General features: G+C 50.5%; 1 protein-coding gene and 1 non-coding gene across 2 annotated transcripts in view; one reads left to right on the forward strand and one right to left on the reverse strand.

The window, feature by feature from the left end:
* Window positions 1-1003: 1003 nt before the first annotated feature.
* On the reverse strand, window positions 1004-1077 carry TRNAN-GUU (transfer RNA asparagine (anticodon GUU)). The gene has a single exon. It is a non-coding gene; the product is annotated as a tRNA-Asn (tRNA).
* Window positions 1078-4625: 3548 nt separating this feature from the next.
* Window positions 4626-19729, forward strand: part of qless (decaprenyl diphosphate synthase subunit 1 qless) — a 49975-nt gene continuing 34871 nt past the window's right edge. Inside the window, exon 1 of the mRNA XM_077668724.1 lies at window positions 4626-4831. Coding sequence (XP_077524850.1) covers window positions 4697-4831 — 135 coding nt within the window. The 5' untranslated portion in view covers window positions 4626-4696. The remainder of the gene's footprint in view (window positions 4832-19729) is intronic.

Raw genomic sequence — 19729 nt, forward strand, 5'->3', positions numbered from 1 at the left:
CGCATGCTTTCCTGGTGCGCTTAACAGAGCCAGATGTCTTCGGCCGTCACAGTTGTGCTGTCAAGCAGCCAGTGCCTGTGCGCGTTGATGAAGCGCGGCCTTACAGGGTCTTTTGAAGCTTATAAAAGCACCTTATTCAAAGCGCCCCAGCTTAGGAGCCCACCGCGGGAAGAACACCACCACCCCAACCCGCGCCCAAAACCTCTTCTTCAATAAAGTTTACCTCCTCCTCCGCAACGAAAGTGGTCTCTTCTTGATTATAACGCTGTAATATATCGATACAGGCATATTTCAATTTATCCTGAGCGTCCATTTAGCGTGGGATGCGGCAGCGGCTTCCTTCCCAGCTGCCCGAACTACGCCGCCGGGTTCGAGATGTTTCCTTGGCCTTTCTCCTTGCTCAGGGATGACACACTCCTCTCCGCCCCAGGGCTGGCGATGCGGCGGAGGGTGAGGTTGGCACGCCGACAGCTTGTGCTTGCGCGCGACGTGCGCACACACACGCCTACAAAAGTGCGTGTCGCGTGTAAATCCTCCTTCCCGCGCTCCAGCTCACGCTAAGCATTCGTGTTACTGAGTTGTAAACGTGCTGGGAGATTTTTTTTCCAGCTTGCACAGCTTGCCGAGTGGGATAAGTGATGTTCTTCGATGAACCGTTTTTGCTACTGTCGATTTATTGGTGTTTGCAATGATGTTTGCTGATCTGATGAATACACATCAATGAGCGCGGTAATGTAAACATTTAGGAGAGCGAGTTGACGGGCTAGTTGGTATTGCATGGTGTAGGAACAGCGCTAAGAACAGGACAGAAGTCCCTGTGCTTCCATGTTTGACTTCTGTCCTGTTCTTAGCGCTGTTCCTACACCAATGTAAACATGTTTGAGCGGATCAGGTAGCCAACAGTGAAGTTTAAAGCAATGGACGCACTTCGGTGGAAACAGGGCTCAAAAAATTTAAAAAAAAAAGTTAGCCAGGGGAAACAAACCGCCGGAAAAAAACTACTCGCCCCCGGGAGGGCTCGAACCTCCAACCTTTCGGTTAACAGCCGAACGCGCTAGCCGATTGCGCCACGGAGGCGGGGCGGCCATTAGTGCACAACAGTTTGTTTCATGTATTGTTGCAATTGTATTAAAGGGAAAAATTACAAGGGAGGACATTTTTCCCCAAAATTTTCTTTCGCCATTGAACGACTTTCTGAAGGCTAAAATGCGCCACGTGCCTTCTAGATAGTGGTTACATTATTTCCACCGAACCAGTCGTGTAAACAGTCTTTTGACTGCGTGGGAATTTTTTTTTTTTTTTTTTTTGCTGGGATATAGCAGCATCCGCTTGACTGAATTCTACCAAATACTGCATCTTTTAAGCAGACATGCACAACCGAAAACAATCAAAGCAAAGCGAAAGGTATTTGTTTCCTCAAAAAATGCCGTTCATTATGCTGAATCGTCTTTTTCTTTCGCACGGTATCGATGAGATCGCGATACTAGCACACTACAAATGAATTTAATGCATTATAATTGTAAACCATTAACATCGCGCAGGTAAATGTAAATCGACCGTCTGTTTATGTACACACCACTACGGGTGGTTTGCATTTCTCCGATTTTAGTGACCGCCCAGCATTAATTGCTGAAGCCGGATTTGCCGCGTAGCAGATTCCTCGTCCAAGACTCTACGCCTGTTCGTACAATTTTGAAAGCTCTGGCGATACCACTGTGATGAACTCTTTTCACCGTGGCTCTTCAACGGGGCTGCGTGGCGTCCGGCTTTGAGTAGAGCACAGCGCCTACAGATGGCAGCACATTTATCATGATCATCGACAACAAAACTAAAATCGTTATGAGACAAAGTGTACGCTAATAGAATAAAAAACACAACCAGAGGCCACAGAGACTCATGTAGAGTGGTAAGGTTAGTAAAGTCACAGATATAAGGTGGCCGCTGATGACGATAACAAAGAAGAGCGAACCCTCGTTCTGTACAGGATTTATCTTGATTCTTTACGATGATGATAATGATGCAGATGCAATGCAATGTCTGGCGAATAACCATTGCCCCCGGGCACTATTGTGCAGCGTAGATATTACCGCTGGGTGCTGATGCGTCGGAAGCGCCGGCTGCGACGCAGACAGTAAAGTTATCTGCGCGGAGCGCTGCTATCGTATCATGACATGTGATCGATCGCCCTGTTCGTTGCGGGCTATATAGTAGAAAGAACACGCAGTGACTGAACTATTTCAGTATTGCAGCAGTCGCCGTGCCTTCTTCACCACCTCTTCTGGCTAGAGAATCTACCGCGGGGGAAGACCAGCTCCATTTTGTTTCCTCTTTCTAAGACTGCCTAGCCTGTATCCACGGCTTGATCTGGTCGCTCAGTTCAGATGAACCCCAGGTAGTCGAAATTTCCGGAGCTCTTCACTACGGCGTCCCTAATAGCCTGAGTCGCTTTGGGACGTTAAGCCCCCACGAACCAAAGCAATCATTTAAAATTTTGCTCTCGAAGACTCACGACGAGCCCTGCAAAGTGTGCGAGAACCCCCATCGCGAAGTTTTTGCACATGCAGCCATTTTACTTGGTCACGATCTCACGCCGCGGACACCACTGCCTTCGGATTGTGGATCGACTCCTGCCTCGGTTTTCCAGTGTACTTGAACATGATTGATTTCCCACGTTCTTGAGCCTCGATCAGAGCTTGATTTACCGAGAGGGAAGGCTTGCTTGTTACGTCACAAAGCAGGGTTGCCGGTGAAAGTCTTATTTCGAAGTCACTGAAGTGGAAATTTAAAACCTATTTGTGCTGAAAAATTGGGTATAAAAATAAGGATATTTGTGATATATCCATAGTACAAGTTTCAAAATAATGAGTGAACCTGTATAACGCCGCGAGTGACACTCGAATGAACCAAGGCGCATATTCTCATACTAGCTATTAAAAACAGCGTCGTCATGGCGAACACTTTCGGCAGTATTCGTAGGCGCGAAGATGAAGTCACATGCTTATTGTGCTGCGATAGATGCGAGATGACAGTGCTTGTGGAATAGAGCACAACTGTCCAGTAAAAGGAAACCCCTTGCTGGTTAGTTTGGTTTATGGGGATTAAAGTCCAAATGATGAGGAACATCGTAATGGAGGGCTCCGAATAATTTCGACCACCTGGAGTCCTTTAACGGTAACTCAGGTTTTTTTTTTACATTTTTAGTTTATAATCACAGTTGTATAACATTCCTTACAGTCCCCTCCCTCCGGGACAAAAAAAAACGTTTCTCAAAATACCGAGTAGGAGTGTTAAAACTGCCGAAACCCGGAAACCGAAGCCGGAACTGGGTTCAACTGTGACGCCACGACATAATAACCTATGACGTCACGCATACTGTCCAAAAAAACTAATCGAGTGCGCTTTGACTGGCTAACCTGGACACTGTAAGCGACAGCTCGGGCCATTATCTGCCTTAAGTGAGCGCAGACAATCACAAAATATTGCCCTTCAGCAAACACAGAGCGAATATTAATGAGCATGCCAACCTGTGACGTCACACACGCAAGGTTGTCCGTAGAAATCGCCCCGATTGAAGCCACGTAATGGAATATTTTAAAATTCATTTGTGCTGCAATTAGACGTCGCCCGGCTGCAAAATTTTCCAGAAATGACCAGAAAACTACGCAGAAATTGCCCTGAAAGTTTCAGCAAAATCCGCGGAGGTGCGAAAAACGCCGGAGTTGTCCTTTAAAGTGCACTGACATGCACAGTACCCGGGCCTCTGCACTTTGCCTTCATCATTCCGTTGCATTTTGTTTTTGTGTCACACTTAACTGAGTTCCGAAACACGTTGTAGAGACCTTCGTCAGCAGGTTCCTCACATTCCAGTCGAATGCAGGAACAAAGAAGAAAAGGCACTAATTTATTTTATTCAACTAAAGTGTTTCATTATATTTTGCGCAGCAACACAAAAGTACCTCCAAATTTGCCTTTGTAATAAGTGCTTCAGCAGCAAACATTTCACCTTCTTTTTGCATGATGAGAGCTCAATACGGCTGCAAACGTATCTCACGTATAAGACGCATGCAATAAAAAACTTAGGCTCACGTATAAGACGCATACAATGAAAAACTTAGGCTAAATGGCTTCTAGTTCTAGCTGTCGCCGCAGTAGAAAACAAAAAAGGAAACATCAAAGGTGATCCATATCGTAATGGGCGAAAACTGGAGCTGTCACTTCTGCTAGCGGCGATTTCATTGCTGCGATTGCGTTATTTATATTAGATTTGAAGTGAGCTTAAACTTTTCGTCTTATCGGACGCTGACTCCGGAACCTTTCTTCGACGTGCATAGGGGAACGGTGATCGTATAGTATTTATGTCAGACCGGCTACGCGAATTGGTTTCGCATTCTGAGCACCGCCCCAGTAGCCACAGCGTCTGGCGTTAAAAAGGACCGCCCCTCGAGAGAGCTGTGCGCGTCGCCCATCCGTTTTGTTACGTTTGACGGCCAAACGAGCGCGCCCACTTTTACTCGTCGCGAAATCAGGAACAGGAAAAAGCCGCGGCTGCTTCAAAAACGGTGACGCGCGCCGTTCCCAGCCGCCCAGCGCACCACACGCTTCCTGCGGAGCCCGCGAGATGGCGGGGCCTTTCAGCAGGGCGCGCGAGTAGAGAGGGCAGCCGATATTTTGCCATGCCAGTTCTCGCAAAGCCGCTATGGCTGCAGGGTCAGCTCCAAAGTTAACCGCGTTTGTGGACAAGCTCGGCAATTGTACCAAGTGTTTGCGCTTGCCAAGACTGAGTTCACACAGCGTGCGGTGGCAACATGCGTCGTGGTTTGCTCTCCGGCAGGTAGGAGTGCTCCGCCGGGCGGCTTTGCATCGTCCTTCTCTTTGCACATGTACCACACCAGCGAGGGCTAAGCCTACCTCTCGACGTCGTCTGCTCTTGTGGTTTCACCTTTGGAGCTTCGATCAACCGCGTTCTCTGTGCATGTGGCTTATGCGTGCCCGCGGTGGCCCTAAACCTGTTCGTGCAACGCACAAGTAAGTCTCAGCGCCTGTAACGCCTTTCTCGGGGCCGTTCACGAGAATGCAGTGAGCTGGATATCACGAAGTGATGCGGATGCGCCTAGCAGGTTAATTCATGTAAGTAGGGCTGCGTGTCTGCCTCGACCGCGGCGTAGTTTGGCGCCCCAGGAGTTCGGTGATGCCTGACCTTGCCTCTGAAACGACGCAGACAGCTCCCATTTCAAACGATTCAGCGTACGCCACGTTGAGCCGATCCATATTAAGCCTACGCCGTGCGAGGAGGATGCGAACGATTCTTCCCGTTGTGAACTTGAACTTGTTCACGGATCGTTGCCACGGCGATGGCCCAGCACAAAAAGCAGTTCGGGGCCACGCAGGCACTCGGTCGCCGCGTTAAACGTCCCGCGTTTACTCGTAACAAGCCTGCCGATTGCAGTTTGTTAGGCGGCACAACTAACAGGCTGGCCGCATCCGCCGAGCGCAGTCAGCAGCTAAGGTCACCTGCCGGCTCGCTGAAGCAGCGTTTGTTGCCCGCTCAGAGGCTGTCGACTGCAGGCTGGCCGCAATCGGGTCACCGTGCAGGAAGACTGCGATCTCGGGCCCGTTTCGAGAAACGTGTCATTTGTCTCCCTTCCCTCCTTGCACTGGGAGCAGCAAGCACAGCGCGCGTCGTCCAGGCCTCGGTTTTGCGCTAGCCCGCAGGCTCCGCCGCGCTATCAGACGGCGGCGAACACGTGCGTCAGTTGTGCTGCTCGCTACGCGCTCCGTTCTTCTGTTTTACTTTTTTTTTGCTGAGGCAGCTTTTGGCGGCTCTTCCCTCCCCCTGATTGTACGCGGGTTATTCAGGTGGTGGTAGCTTTTGCGCGCCGAAGACGACCCCTGGATTCGGCGACTTTACGTGCTGTAGAAACCTCTTCATTCTGTTTTCTTTTCGTCCAGGATCGCGTGTCTTGATCTCGCGAAGGCGTGCTGGGGTCAACCAGCTCGACAGCAGCGTCGTAAGCGTGCTTTCTGTGTGTACCCTGTAAGAGGCCGTGTATGTGCTTTCGTGGCTTTGCTGTCGCCGCTGCGAACCGTATTTAAAGCACTCTGCCACTCGGTCGTCTGCTGCGACGCCAGTCACGGTAATTGTAGTACCGGTCGATATAACAGAAGCCCCCCCTTTCAGTCATTCCATGGGGCAGAAATGGGTTAAAAATTATTGGTTTGTTGGTAGCACTCGTTGTGCGATTCCAGGTCTACAAGAATAAAAGCGAAGAGCATTGCTGCGTGACTAGCGCGTGCAGAGTTAGCGCCAAAGTTTTTCAGATAGCGCTGCATGCACCTAAACAACGCAGTGAATTTACCACTTCACTAAGGGTTTCCTGTAGTGGCGATATAGCGATTGTATTTTTATTCGTCTGCCAACATCAGCTTCGAAGTTTTTTGTGCTTGTAGCTAGCCACGACCTCCTCCTCCTCAGTAATGCAATCACCTCGCGCCTTTCGATTACAACCGCCTAAACGTTGAATGATAGCAGTATCTCTCATGATATGCTGCCTATCTGCCAGACCCTTGATTCGCGAATCTTTTCGAAGCCAGACTGAAAAATCAGTGAGCCCATTGCTTCCGGCTTTTGCGAGATTTAGGCTGCGCCTGCGTCTTATCGCAGGCGCGATAAGGCTTCTGCACTGCGGACGTAGTTGTCGCAGCGAGAACGGCTTGCCTGCAGCTGCTCGGATGGCGTCACGCTGCTTGCTTAGTATGAGGTGCAACGGGCGTTCTGCCCGGTGTGTAGCCGTCCATCCTGACTGCTGTCCGCAGATTGCATTCCTTGTAACTAAGTGAAAAAGCAATATAATGTGGGCGCAGTTCCTTTCGTAATACCCGCCGCGGTGGCTCAGTGGTTAAGGCGCTCGTCTACTGAGCCGGAGTACCTGACTGCGACGGCCGCGTTTCGTTGGAGAAGTGACGTTTCAGGGACAGCTCGGCACTCGGGTTCCCCACCACGACCTCTTGAGCCGCACACGTGATTACTATGATGTAAATATGTGCAGTGGTCGTTTGCGCGCGGTTACAGCGCCTGGATACTCGCGAGCGGCGCAAATTTGTTAACCCTTTTTTATTTTTGTCAATGTTGTCTGTGAGTGCAATTTATAAAGCTCTCCCCCGTCCTTTCTCGCTATCGCTCTCCTCTCTACTTGTCCTTGCTCTCTAGCCCTCCACTCTATCCTTCGAAAAGTTAAGGGGGGGGGGGGGGGGGGGGCTGCCCCCTAATCTGCGTGAACCTGAAGCCCGGACGGTCACCACCAGCTTTCCAGGTGGCGTGTAAAAAGAAGTTGTTATAATAAACTGCACATCTCCAACCAAAATTTTTAATTTTAAACCAACATAAAAACGACGTCCGCAACTTCGCAAGAGAGCGCAATCCAGTAGCCGAACATTCCGAGGACTCCGACCATAGAATCAACTTCGAAGAAACCCGCATCCTCGGAACCGAAACAAATTGCCACAAAAGGCTCCTTCTGGAATCCTGGCACATCCAAACCACCCCCAACATCAACAGCACAAAAGGAAACCTTCCCCCAGTATATGCCCAGGGACTTCGCTCTTCAACTCAACGAAAGAAAGTCGCCATTGACCGCCTCCCCGCAGTGCGACAACGTGACTAACAGCCTTAACCCCCCCTCCCCAATGCCTTCCGCATCACAGCTGTGGTTCCTTTGGCCCCCTGATGCTAGCTAGCTACTGCCCTCAGTCACCCCTGATGAAGGAGCCGAGTCGACTTCGAAACGTTGGGTTAAATTTAAAATTTTTGATTGGAGATGTGCAGTTTATTATAAGTCTTCAAACACAGCCCGACAGGCAAATCTGTCAAAATTTTAGTTTTCAAAAAGAAGTTGTCCAAAGGTTCATTCCCTTGACGAGTACCTGTCTCGACCAGCTCCTCACGTTCGCACCCATGCTCTATTGTGTCCTTGCAAACATTTTCTCTCACGTTCAGAGAGGGGGACATCTCCCTCCCTCCCTTTTCGAACAAGAATTCGCCTGCTGATGGCCCTCTCTTCAGAGGATTGTGCTCAATGTCAACGACCCTGGCGTTCTCGAAACCAGTGGAGAAAATTCCTTAAGTCAGCTTCTTCACAAGGATGTTGTCCAGGCAGGTTCCCTCCAGGGGAAGGCACCATTGTACCCTTTCGACACATGCACTTTGCACCCCATCTCCAAAACTGGTGGCAGCCCTCTCAAGTTCATGTTCACGCAGATTAAGGGGCATCCCCCTCTCTCCATTTCTAAAAAAGATTACAATGGAGGGGGCAGCAGACTGATCTCCCCTCAGGCTAACCCCCTGCTGTGGGTAGAGCAGGAAGTGAAAACGCAGTCTGTGAACGAGGGTTCTTAGTTGCAAAACACCTTTCTGTAAGTCAGCTTTCCTGCAATTTTGCAATTTGTAAATTTCATGATCCATGTCCTTGCAATGCTCTCTCGGTCGAAGCTGCGTACAATGTTCCTGTGCTGGCGAAGCCTTTGCCGAAAATGAGCCATTTACTGGAGATCGGTTAGCCAACTCCTCCGCAAGGTCCTATTTTGGAGCCAAAGTAGTTCCCACACGACACTCTCGCATTCTTTGTGAAAACGAAAAAAAAAAGTTTCCCCAACGTTGGTTTCGTCTTCTGAGTAAACTCTGGAATGTCACCAGTTGACTTCAGGATGGTGCGGAGAGAGCTGTGGAAAGAGAACAATGGTAGGATAATCTGCTGCAGTGCAGCAGAAGGAACGGCACAGGGAGAAAGGCTGGTATCCCTCTCCTTTTTTTTTTTTTTCCTGCCTAGCTTCTGCTGCAGGCAGAGCGCGACCGTCGGGAGCGTCGTTTGGGTTAGAGATCTTTTGGTTGAAAAAAAAAAAAAAGCCTTGCAGATGGCCATGCAGAGGTAGCTGGTGGAACAGTCAGCACGAGGGATTTTCATGTCCAACATTCTTGGACAAAATTTTGAAAATTGCAAAACAGTAAGATACGGGCATAGAAATATTGAAGGCTGTGGTCCATTCTTCCGATATGTAGCAAAATCTTCTTTTATAGTGTTTGCATTTCTCGCATCGAGCAGTTAAGAATTACAGAAAACTAATGGGGAACGCCTTTGACGATAGCAGAGACGATCAGAGAAAAAAAATGCGGATACATTGATTGTTATAGTGAAATCTTACAATATACAAAAAGAAATTGCGCTCATAAACTCTTTCCCGTTCAAAAATGTTTTTGTCCAGAATATGTAGACGACGCAGGGAGCTCGTTCCTTTGAAGCGCGGTCTTTCGGCCCAGGCATAAAGCGTCCCAAGGTTGAGGATGGCTTGTGACACACCTGTATTCCTTGCCTGCTTCCGAAACAGGCGCGCCACAGGCATTTCACTGGTCTGATAAGATGGAGCAAACCGTTGCTGCCCTGCCAGGTTTCAAGAAATAATCTGTTTCTTTGGTTCACATAATTCTCCTCTCGGTAGTGCCGTGAATTCCACAGCGATATCTGCTCTTCGTTCCAACATGTGGTTAGCTGTTAACGAGGTTCCAAGCTTCTTTTTGCACTTGCTGCGAACCAGTCCGCACTTGCCTGTTTGGGTTGCTGTAAGAGTCGCAGCTGTTCAGGCTGAAAAACTTCTTGTCCCGGTCTATACGGATTTTATGTGTCATTTGCAGCGGTATAGGCGCGCCTCTGTTATGGCTGATGGTAGAGGTAGAGAATTTCATTTCTCTCGGAATGCTATTGTGTGTGACCATTGTTTCTTGCTTGGCTCATTTTTTTTCCCCCAAGTGCTTTGCTTGCGCTCACGCAGCAAGATTTTACTTGCTGATGATAAGCCGAACTACTTAGAAGCAGTGTTGTAGGCGTTACCGAAAAAAAGTAACTAAATACGTTACTCGTTACGCTAACAAAAAGGAAACGCGTTACGCCCCTACGTTACCTACAAAAAAAAAGTAACGCGTTACCGTTACCGAAAAAAAGTACCGCACGTTACTTTGCCCTTACTCCATGGCCATAAATATTAGTGTGTCTACGCCTTAAGAACTGGCGATAACAATTTCATGAAGCTCATATTTCACATCAAACTTCTAGCCCATACAACAATTTTACGCGAAATGCTGATTAAACGCGAAAGCTGTGCTTAAATGTGCAGGAGCTTAGCAATGTTATAGTGGCCTAAATTTGCCTGTAGAGTTATATCTGATGGATTCTAAATTTGTGGCACATGGTGAAGCCATTTTCTGATTGTAACATTAAACACAAAATTACACTTCATCATCAATTCTAACTGCACAAAGAAAACATCGCTGAACTGTCAACAAATTTACAGCAATTCTGGAAAATGGCACGTTCAAAAATGCTCCGCATGCTTCCATTCTGAAGAGAGTTGTGTGTGCGAGGGTTTCGGGAAGGGGAGGTAGGTGAAGGCAAGTGTGTGAATGCGTGTTCGTGCACGTGTTACGCGCTTTATGGGTATTCTGTCGTTTTGTTTTGCTGGGTGCGTCGTCAAGAGCAGGTGTTTTCTGGCACGCATGCGAGCCGCAACAGAGGTCGCCGAGGGCACCTGTTTGTTTATTTGCAGCATCAATTTAGGTTCTCTGCGTTTTTTTTTTCTAAAAAAGGGGGCCGGAGTGGTGGACAACTGGAACAAAAAGTAACTAGTAACGTGACACATCACGTTACCGAAAAATGTTAAAGTACGTTACCTGTTACAGCTCCCAAATGGTAACGAGTACGTTACTAAGTTACCTAAAAAAGGAACGCGTTACCGGTAACGCCGTTACTTGTAACGCGTTACCGCCAACGCTACTTAGAAGACACAAAAACGGCGACATCGCGACAGAAGGACATAAAAGGACGGAGGAAAAGAGTAATGCAGTTTGTACTCTTTTAGTCAAGTACGACCCCCCCCCCCCCCCCTTTGATGTTTTTAGCTTTGCAGTCTCGACGTCTCGCCGGGGGTGGATTTTAAGGAAAGCAACTCTTGATGGGGGCGGGCCTATTTGCAGAATGTATTTCTTGAACTTTGTTAGAGGAAACAAAACGAAAAATGCTGACTGTGCAGCCTTTTTTAACGCGAGACTCAGTGGCAGCTGTTTGCGGTGGTGAATATGATATCATTCATTTGCTTTTGTTTGTCACCATCTCTGCCAGGTTGAGCGTGACGTTATGCTGCCGTCACTCGTGACGTCACTGTGTTCCGACCACTCACCGTGGCACGTTGCGGTGGCGTCATGCATGGCACCACTGCAGGCTGTCCAATCAGTGTGACACGGTGTTAAGCCGCCGAACTGGGAGACGTGCTCTTCTTAGCTGTCGATGTAGGAAAGAAGGTGTTGTATGGTATGTAAAGTTTAATGACTCGAAGCTGCACGTGGTCTACGAGAGGCTAGCGGAGGGCTCCGGAATAATTTCAACTACTTTGGGCTAGCTAACATGTTCTGGTATTGAGCAGCGCACGGCCGCTTTTGCATATCGACCCTAGCGAAATGCGGCCGCCGCGGCCGGGATTCAAGCCCGCGACCTCGGGATCAGCAACCGATTGTGATTAGCCATAAAAAAGTCTCTTCCCATCAAAAGTGTCATGTCGGTCGCTCAACATAGCCTTGACAAGGCGACTGTCGTGTGCATTCGAAAGGAAGAAAAAAAAAGGGTGAACAAACAAAACAGCGTTTCTCTTGATATCGGTTTCCAGTTGCCGCTGCGTCAGAGAAAGTACAATGTCCTAAAATCCGGAGCGCTGGCGCGCGCAAAGCCTATTGGGTTTCAATTTCACGTTCAACGCGTAGAAACAAATTCTTGTTAGCGGTCGGCTGCCAACGCGATTCACTGTCCTTGCGCCGCTGCATACAAGTCAAGAGCGCAGCGGCGAATGTCCCTGAAGGAAGTTCGGGTAGGGTGGCCCTATCGGTTAGGAGATGGGTGAATAGCGGGGCACCATTGCTCATGCCAACTGGCGCCCCTATTTTTCCTCTGTCAGTGCTGGACACCGCCCTTGACAGTGCAGCGGCAGCAACAGAGGCGCCGACAACGACGGCCTTGCCGAAGCCACAACCGCACATTTACCTACCCATTACTGTAACACCCGCGCAGTTTGCTGTATTCGAAAGTTCCTCGTATCCTAATGTATGCACACATTAGCATAAGTGAAAGCCGCTCTTGTTTTAGACGTGTTTCACTAATTTCTCCTGCACAGTCCGAAGAAGTCTTCCATATTTTATCGTGCCGCAGAGACGATCGCGAGATAGTCGTTTCGCTTCGACAGCTGCTTCGGATAGAAACCCAGCCTACGCCGGCCCAGTCACTGACCGGCTTCCGCCGAACCTTGGAGCGTGGCTAACTCGGAGCAAACGCAAGGAACATGCCCGCGCAAACTCCGACGCGTTCTCTTTGTCGTAGCTCCTGCATTGCGCCGCTCAGTATACTTGCGCCCTGTTTTGCATTCTGTTGTAAGGCAAAGGCTGCTCAAGCGTTTTGCTCCTGAACCACGGCAGCCAATGTGTGGCGAGGAGAGAACAATGATGGCTGGTCGAGGCCCAGCGGTTAATTTTTCTTTCGGGGGCAACAGTCAGTTGGCTTATCCTGCCTGGGTAGATGGATTAACTGCCAGTAACCTGGACACGCCAGCTAGTTCAACATGACTCTCTTGCGCGGCGAAATAGGGACAAGGCAGGCAGTCTGTGTGCAACAACACAACGCATATGTTGTTACCTGTCTTGCCCTTGTACCTGTTGCTTTGCACACCACAGTGATTCCAAGAACAAAACGAGACAGGATTTATTGTACCTGGAAATCAAGGAAAACAACTGCATTCGCGCCCGCTGACCTCCTGCAGTGTCCCCTTCGCATGGCTGTTCCGCATTCCTCTGCTGACGGGTCTGGAGGAAGGGACGTCTGTTCCTCCACTTGCCCATGCCACACTTTTCGCCGAGTCGTCCTCCTGTGACTAACCGGAAATGGCGGAAGCGCGTTCTGCGAATCGCATTCACATGAACACGAGGCAGCGAGTGTCCGTTTCGGCTCGTTAGGCCGGGGCTGCCTAGTATGATGAAACTACAAAAAGACGACAGTTATTAACACTGGGCCGCGGTCCGCGGCGACCTGTATTATTCGACTAGCCAATCCAGGAAGTAAACGAAACAAGCTTCATCATCAAAGTTATAGATCTTGTAACATTTATAGTTTCCACAAAACTTGCTGAATGCTTTTCTTTTTAAATCCGCCAATAATGTACACTAATAATCGCCGTTTGTAATTTGCGTGTATCTTATTCGGTAATCGTTCGGGACGACGACCATGACGCATTGCCCCGACTAGCTTGGTGATGCGGGTTTTGTCCTAAGACAGAATACAGTATTTTTTTCCTGTAGCCGCGCTGACATTTTCCTGCCTCGTTTTTCTTAGCCGAACGAGACAAACCGTGTTGCGTCAAGAAACATGACCTTGCGTTTTAACTTCTGAATTCACCTTGGCACTAGATAACGACGAGTAGCCTACGTGGGGCGCGTCGCTATGAGAATACTGACGTCGAGAGCTTTGTGGCACTGGCTGTCAGCCAGGTGCCGTTTAAGCAGTGTCATATAAACCAGGAGTATGTCTATGGTTTATTTTTTGCAACCCTGGCGACTCAAAAATATATGTCAGTGTCTGTAAGGGCTCGATGATTCGCGGGGCCATTAGGACAGGTCTCCCGGTCTCGGTATACCACAGCTGCAGGCTCCCCCCCCCCCCCCCCCCCTCTCCATTTCGGTCCCGGGCGGCGGTGGAACGCGGTGAAAAGAAGCGCACGTGTTAGGGTAAAGCACACCTGGACAGCGGCGGCCAGATTCGAGAACCCCAACGAACTGGTGTCGGCGTGCGTGGAATTTAAGCCGCGTATGTTAATCGAGAACGCTAACCCCCCTAGGAAGGTCAGGACCGACCGGGCAGTCGCACACAGGGGAAGCACCCAGCTGGAGTCCGATGGCAGCTCAAATTGCGGAACGGCGCCCGGGTTGAGGAGCTCCGACGGAACCAATTGCTAATCCCCCTGGGAATGTCGGGACCAAGCGGGCAGGCAAACCCGTGGACCATGGGTTGTGGCGCCTTCTGAGAAAACGGGTTTTTCTTTTTTTCTTGGAAGGAATTTGATGTCCATTTTTTGTGTTGTTTATTTAGGGAAAGGGTTATATGCCTTAGGGACATTGGAGGGCCGGCCATACACCTGTTTAACCAATCACGTTTATAGTTTAACGCGATTGAACGCTACCGAATATGGGCCGGGCCTTTAGGTCTTTAAAACCAAGGCCCAGAGCCCTGGAAAATCGTTCTAGGCTAAGGTCAGATGTAATGCATCTTCGGCTATGCCGAGTAGGGGCCTCCCCTGGTGTTAGCCAGTTCCACATTTTTGTCGTCTGACCTTTTTGCCGTTTTAATAGTCTCTCGTCTATCAACTTGCTTGCGATGTAAATTTTTGTGTATAAAACAGTCAAGTCGTACTCCCCTTAATACCTGCATCCTGATTCGTCGCAAGACCGTCTCTGACGGGGCACCCCTGGTGCGAAAAGAAGCCTTCGGTCGTCAAATCAAGCAACCGTCTCGGGCGGTGAGCACCTCTGGTGCGAAGCTAAAGAACCTAGTAAGGCCTGCAAGAGAGACCTTACACTTCCTTTACTGTGTCACAGCTAGAGTAGCCAGCAGGGCTGCGTAAAAACATTCATTCACTTCGAAAGAAAAGCTCAAGAAAGATTGATGCGGCCAAGACCTCGGCACATGCTTTGACTTTGACAAACGCAGCGATGCAGTTTGAAATGGAAAGCCTTGTTGAATTCGAAGCATGCACCTAATCCTTCAACACTTGATCGCAGCCCTGTGTATGCACCAAACCTCTGGCACTGCGCGACACCTCTTACATCGAATTCATTCGTCCGAAATATTTGGCGGTGCTCAAAAAAAGAAAGGCTGCACAAGTCCAGCTTTTTATAGACGGCACTGCAGGACGTTCGTGTGTGGAGGTACAAAAACAGCGTGGTACAAGGAGGTAGAGGTACAAAAAAGGCGCCCGTCGGGCGGGCTTTTCTTTAACAGCTTTACTCAGCGCCCCGCGGTCTTAAGCCTACACGGCTTTAGTCATACTACGTTCTGATTGCGGTATCAGCAGCAGTGAAGGGCCCTATCTGGGTCTCCGCGGGGCTGGGGTTGTTGAGCAATGCTTGTAATCGTCGATAAGCGCACAGCTTTGTAGAAGTGTTTTTCGATTGTCGCTGTTATCAGATCTTTCTCCGCGCCCTTACTACCGGAAGCGCGTGTATCGCGGCAGAGACCTTGAATTAAGCTGACCCCAGAAACGGAGGAACTCGAAACGAGCTGATTGGCTCCCTTGAGAGGAAACACGAAGGTTGCCGCCTTGCGCACAGCTCGGGATTGGCGTGTGGTTTGGTTATGACCCGCACATGTGTTCCAAATCCTCACAGCAGTGCTCAAACGACATCTGCAAAATGTATTTCTCGAGGCGTAGTCAGAATATCGGCTGCCACGGAGCGCGGGAGGTCCTGTGTAAGATCACCCATTGCAAAAGCTAACCCTACCCTTACAACGAGCGAACTTTAAACGGTCGTACTAATACGTTACAGGCGAATATTGACTTTTGCTTTTGATGTACTGCCTGTGCGTGAGCATGTGTTCGGAGTTTTATCGCTCGCGGATGTCGAGAAATGGTCCCAGTTTGCTCATTTCAGTTGTACAGTAATGATATTCTTTTTTTCTTAATCGTACCAGTTTCCTTCATTTTTGCCGTGTAGGGGCCAACGACAGCGAAGTGCTGCGACTTTTACTCTCCACTTTGATTTCCTGGGCATTGTATGTAGGGTTAAGCAGAATGAGCGCTGGTAAAGCGAACGGCGTTACGCTCGACGTGCAACAAAATCGGGTAGTGAGTGGCTCGCATAGCCCACAGCACCGTAAGCGTCGCTTCTTTCTTCCACAGCTGTACGTCTTTCTACTGTCCACGTGACCAAGCCACAGTGGTCGCGAGTATTTGGATTCTAATGCGCAAACATATTGTTCGTAGGCAACGAAACCCGACGTCGTTGACGGCGAAAGTGGTCACGAAAAATCCTAGATGACGTCACCTGGTATCAAAGAATAATCAAACTTGTTCCGAAGATGCGGGGGGGATTGAATCCAGGACTTTCAGATTGCGAGGCGAGCGCACAATCCATGGCCACAAATCCGCTTTGATTCTTGGCGAACAAAAATGAACGTAGTATGTGCGTTGCTTACGACAGTATGCTAATGAGTTGTGTCATTAGAAAGGAAGAGAAAAAAATAGAGGGAAATAAATATTTTGAAAAATGCTCTCGCATTCAAAGCGCGCAAGTGGAATGAAGTGCCCTCCGTATTTTTTTTTTCTTGCCTGACGGGCGGTGAACTTCCTGGCTTGAAGGCTTGCCCGGGCACGGTGCCATGATCGCAGTTTGTCGACTGCATACGGACGCGACCGGCCGCGTTCTGCAACCACACTGCATGGATCGCTGCATGGGAGGGACGGGTCGGTAGTCGCGTTTGTGATCGCCGCCATCCCTGATTCGGGTCTCCCGCCCCCTGCTGAAAGTGCGAAACATGCGGCTAAGCTTCCGCTGGCCCTGAAGCCGCAAATAAGGTCGGCGATCCACTGTCGAGCACCTACCTCCTGATAAAAACGGGAGTCCTCTGGTTCGCGATCATGTAATCGGGCTTCCGTACGGCCTATGCTTGCTGTGGCAAGTGTGTCGATGTCAACAGTGTGTTGGATGCAGCGACATTGGCCTTGCAGCAAGGCGATAAGCCCCCATCACCTGTTGCTTTCCCTCAAGGTCTTCCTCAGAAGGAATGGATCGCACGTATGAAGGTGCGTGAACAGTGATAAGTCGCATGCCCTCAACGTTCCTGTTGGTTCCCCGTATGCCTCTTATTCGCGGTGGTGGCTCAGTGATTAGGGCACTCGGCCCCAGAGCCCGAGGACGCGGGTTCAGTCTCCGCAGCGGCAGCCGCTTTTCGATGGAGGCGAATTGCAAGACGCGCGGGTACTGTGGGATGTCAGTTCACGTTAAGGAAGCCCAGGTGGTTGAAATTTATCCGGAGCCCTCACTACGGCTTCCCTCCAACCCATGCGCCGCTTTGGGACGTTAAGTCCCATTCATCATACCACATAGTACGTATCTCTGTTGGGCATGTGACGAGGCAATTCGCTTGTCGACTGTCCCGCCTATAGAGCTTCATGAATAGTGTCTGGTTGGCTTGCTCGCAGAGTAGCCAGCGCTTACGGAGGAACGCAGCTGACCTTTTCGTGCTGGTTGGATAGGCACGACGCCAAGTGCGCGGCTTCTGTTTGCAAGCTCATGCGGCTTCTTATCGATGAAAGCGCAACGTAACGCGGCCCCCTGGGCATTTGATTACTGTTCGTCTGAAAAGTGCGTTGACCGCTGCCGTTTGTCTGGTGATTATTTTTTCATGGCGCAAGGGAAAGTTTGGCCTAAGAGTGCCTCGGCACAATAATTCTCATCTACGCAAGGTGGGGTGGAAGACCGATTTGCCAAGCATTTCACTGGAGAGAAGCCGAGCATCAGATCAAGCAAGGGGATAGATAGATACCTTGTACCTACTGTATCACCGCTAGGTACCCGGCAGAACTTGGTATGTCGTTTGTCGGGGTGTACAAATAGTGCTCTCCTGTAAATAGTTCCGCTGCGCCTGCGTGCGGTGTTGTCACTACCGACGGCAGTTGTTCTCCGGGTCAACACAGGCGGGGCAGGAGTCCATCTCTAAAGCATGCCCTCTCTCTCGCCGTTATTTATGCCTTTCGCGCTTTAGAATCATGCTCTATTGGCAGTCACTTCGCGGGTAGCAGCTGCTCAGGCACTTCCTACGCTGTGCGTATGCGGCCCCTGAACTTCTGGCGACGACTTCCCGCAGGAGGCCACTTCCTATGGCGCTCCTGTGCCAGCCGTTGGTGGTCGCACGTTCGAATCCCGACTTCCTCCGGCCGCGTTTAGCATCGGCTGCAGCCGTCGGAAGTCGTAAAGCGTCCCTGTCGCATGTTGGACTGAGCTGTCTGCTGTGTAGACGAATGCTAGAATGCGCACGTGTCCGCATCCGTTGGTCAGCTGACGGAACGAAGAGGGGGTGAGAACTCGTCACTGGCAGAACCCGCGTGCGGGCGAGAGAACATTTGATAGGCGGCTGCCGGCGTGGAGTGACGGAGAGAGGTGTGCGCTCCCTCGGAAGTGGGCGCCGGCCGCGCGTCGGCCCGGATGCCGTTGACGCCTCGGAGCGGCGGCGAAACGGAGCGGCTCGGATCTTTCCGTGCGCGCGTTCCGGTCTGGAGCGCGCGCGCGCTTCTTCGCCGCGGGCTTCCTCTCGCGCTTGGGAGTTGCGCGAGTCCGACCCGGCCGCCTCTCTCCTCGGAGTGGAGCTCGTTTCTTTTCTTTTTTTCTAGCGTGGCGGTTTGGAACCCTCCCTCCCCTCCTTGCAGGAAAATAGGACATTCCTTATCTGACACACTTTTATTCACACCGACGACGGCGACTAGGCCCAGAAGCGGAGCAGAAAAGTAATACGTTCACGAGCGCAGGGGGGGGAGGAGAAGGCACGCGTCGCCGAGGGAGATGGCTTCCTCCAGAGCAGCCACGCGGCGTGATTGCGCCCCAACGCGGTGCTTCTCGGATGAGCGCTGGCTCGGCGCGTGATCGCGGTTGCTGGCTGGGCAGAGGCGGGCGCACTCGCGACCAGGGAAAACCGCCGCGCGTGATTTCTTTTTCTCTGCTTAGCCGGCCCAAGAGCCCCTCGATACTTCGTGTGTTCATTCATATTCAGTCACCGAGCGACGTTTCAGTGCGGCGCTAAATTCAGTTTTGGTTGTCGACGGGCGTGCCTGCTTCCCGTATACAGGACCGTGGATTCGGACGCGCGCAGTTAGATGCTCGGTTCCTTGTCGCAGCTCACGAGGAAAGAAAGGATCAGGGAACGGAGTAAGTTCAGGAGAGGTGCGACTGAACAAGAAAAAGCCCTAGCGCCGGAGACTCCGGTACACTTTTATGAGGAAGCCCGGCCAGTCGATATTTATCAAATGCTCCCCACTATACGGCGTTCATCGACGCCCACGGTGTAGCTGGCCATCGCGAAAAACGAAATCCCGCTCCGGTCTTCCCCCTCTTGGACTGAAATATTCGTCAAGAAATCAATCAACCTCGTTGGTCGCTGCGAGCAAGCAGAGTACTGTGACTTTTAGGTCGATGTCGGCGTGGAGTTTCTGCAAGATAAGCCGTATACCCATGCGGAAGCGGCCGTCGACATTCACTGCAGTGTTGTTAGACCTCTAGTGGCATTCCTGTCGGAATGGGCAAATCTTACGCACAGGCGGTCGCGGTGTTGAACAGCCCCAGCGCGAGTTTAGGAAACTGCGACGTAAATATGGACGACCCGGTCGTGTCAAAACCGAATGCGTCGGGCGTTCGGGGCGTACTAGCATCGAGCGGTGAGCGGACGGCTCCTTTCGCTACGCCCGAATGAAGTTTCACAAGCGACGCGTTATTGAGCGGTTCGTGGTGTGACCTGTTACAAAACTGCTTATCACGAGCGGGGCCCGCATTAGCGAAGCACAGGCTGTTGGCGTCGCGATCGCTTACGCCATGGCTCGGCGGCGGCGACTGGCTTGCTTTTTTATTAATTTATTCTTCCCGCGCTGTTCATTTGCCTTTAACGTC

The sequence above is a fragment of the Amblyomma americanum genome, chromosome 6, assembly GCF_052857255.1.
Source record: "Amblyomma americanum isolate KBUSLIRL-KWMA chromosome 6, ASM5285725v1, whole genome shotgun sequence".
NCBI classification, from domain to species: domain Eukaryota; kingdom Metazoa; phylum Arthropoda; class Arachnida; order Ixodida; family Ixodidae; genus Amblyomma; species Amblyomma americanum.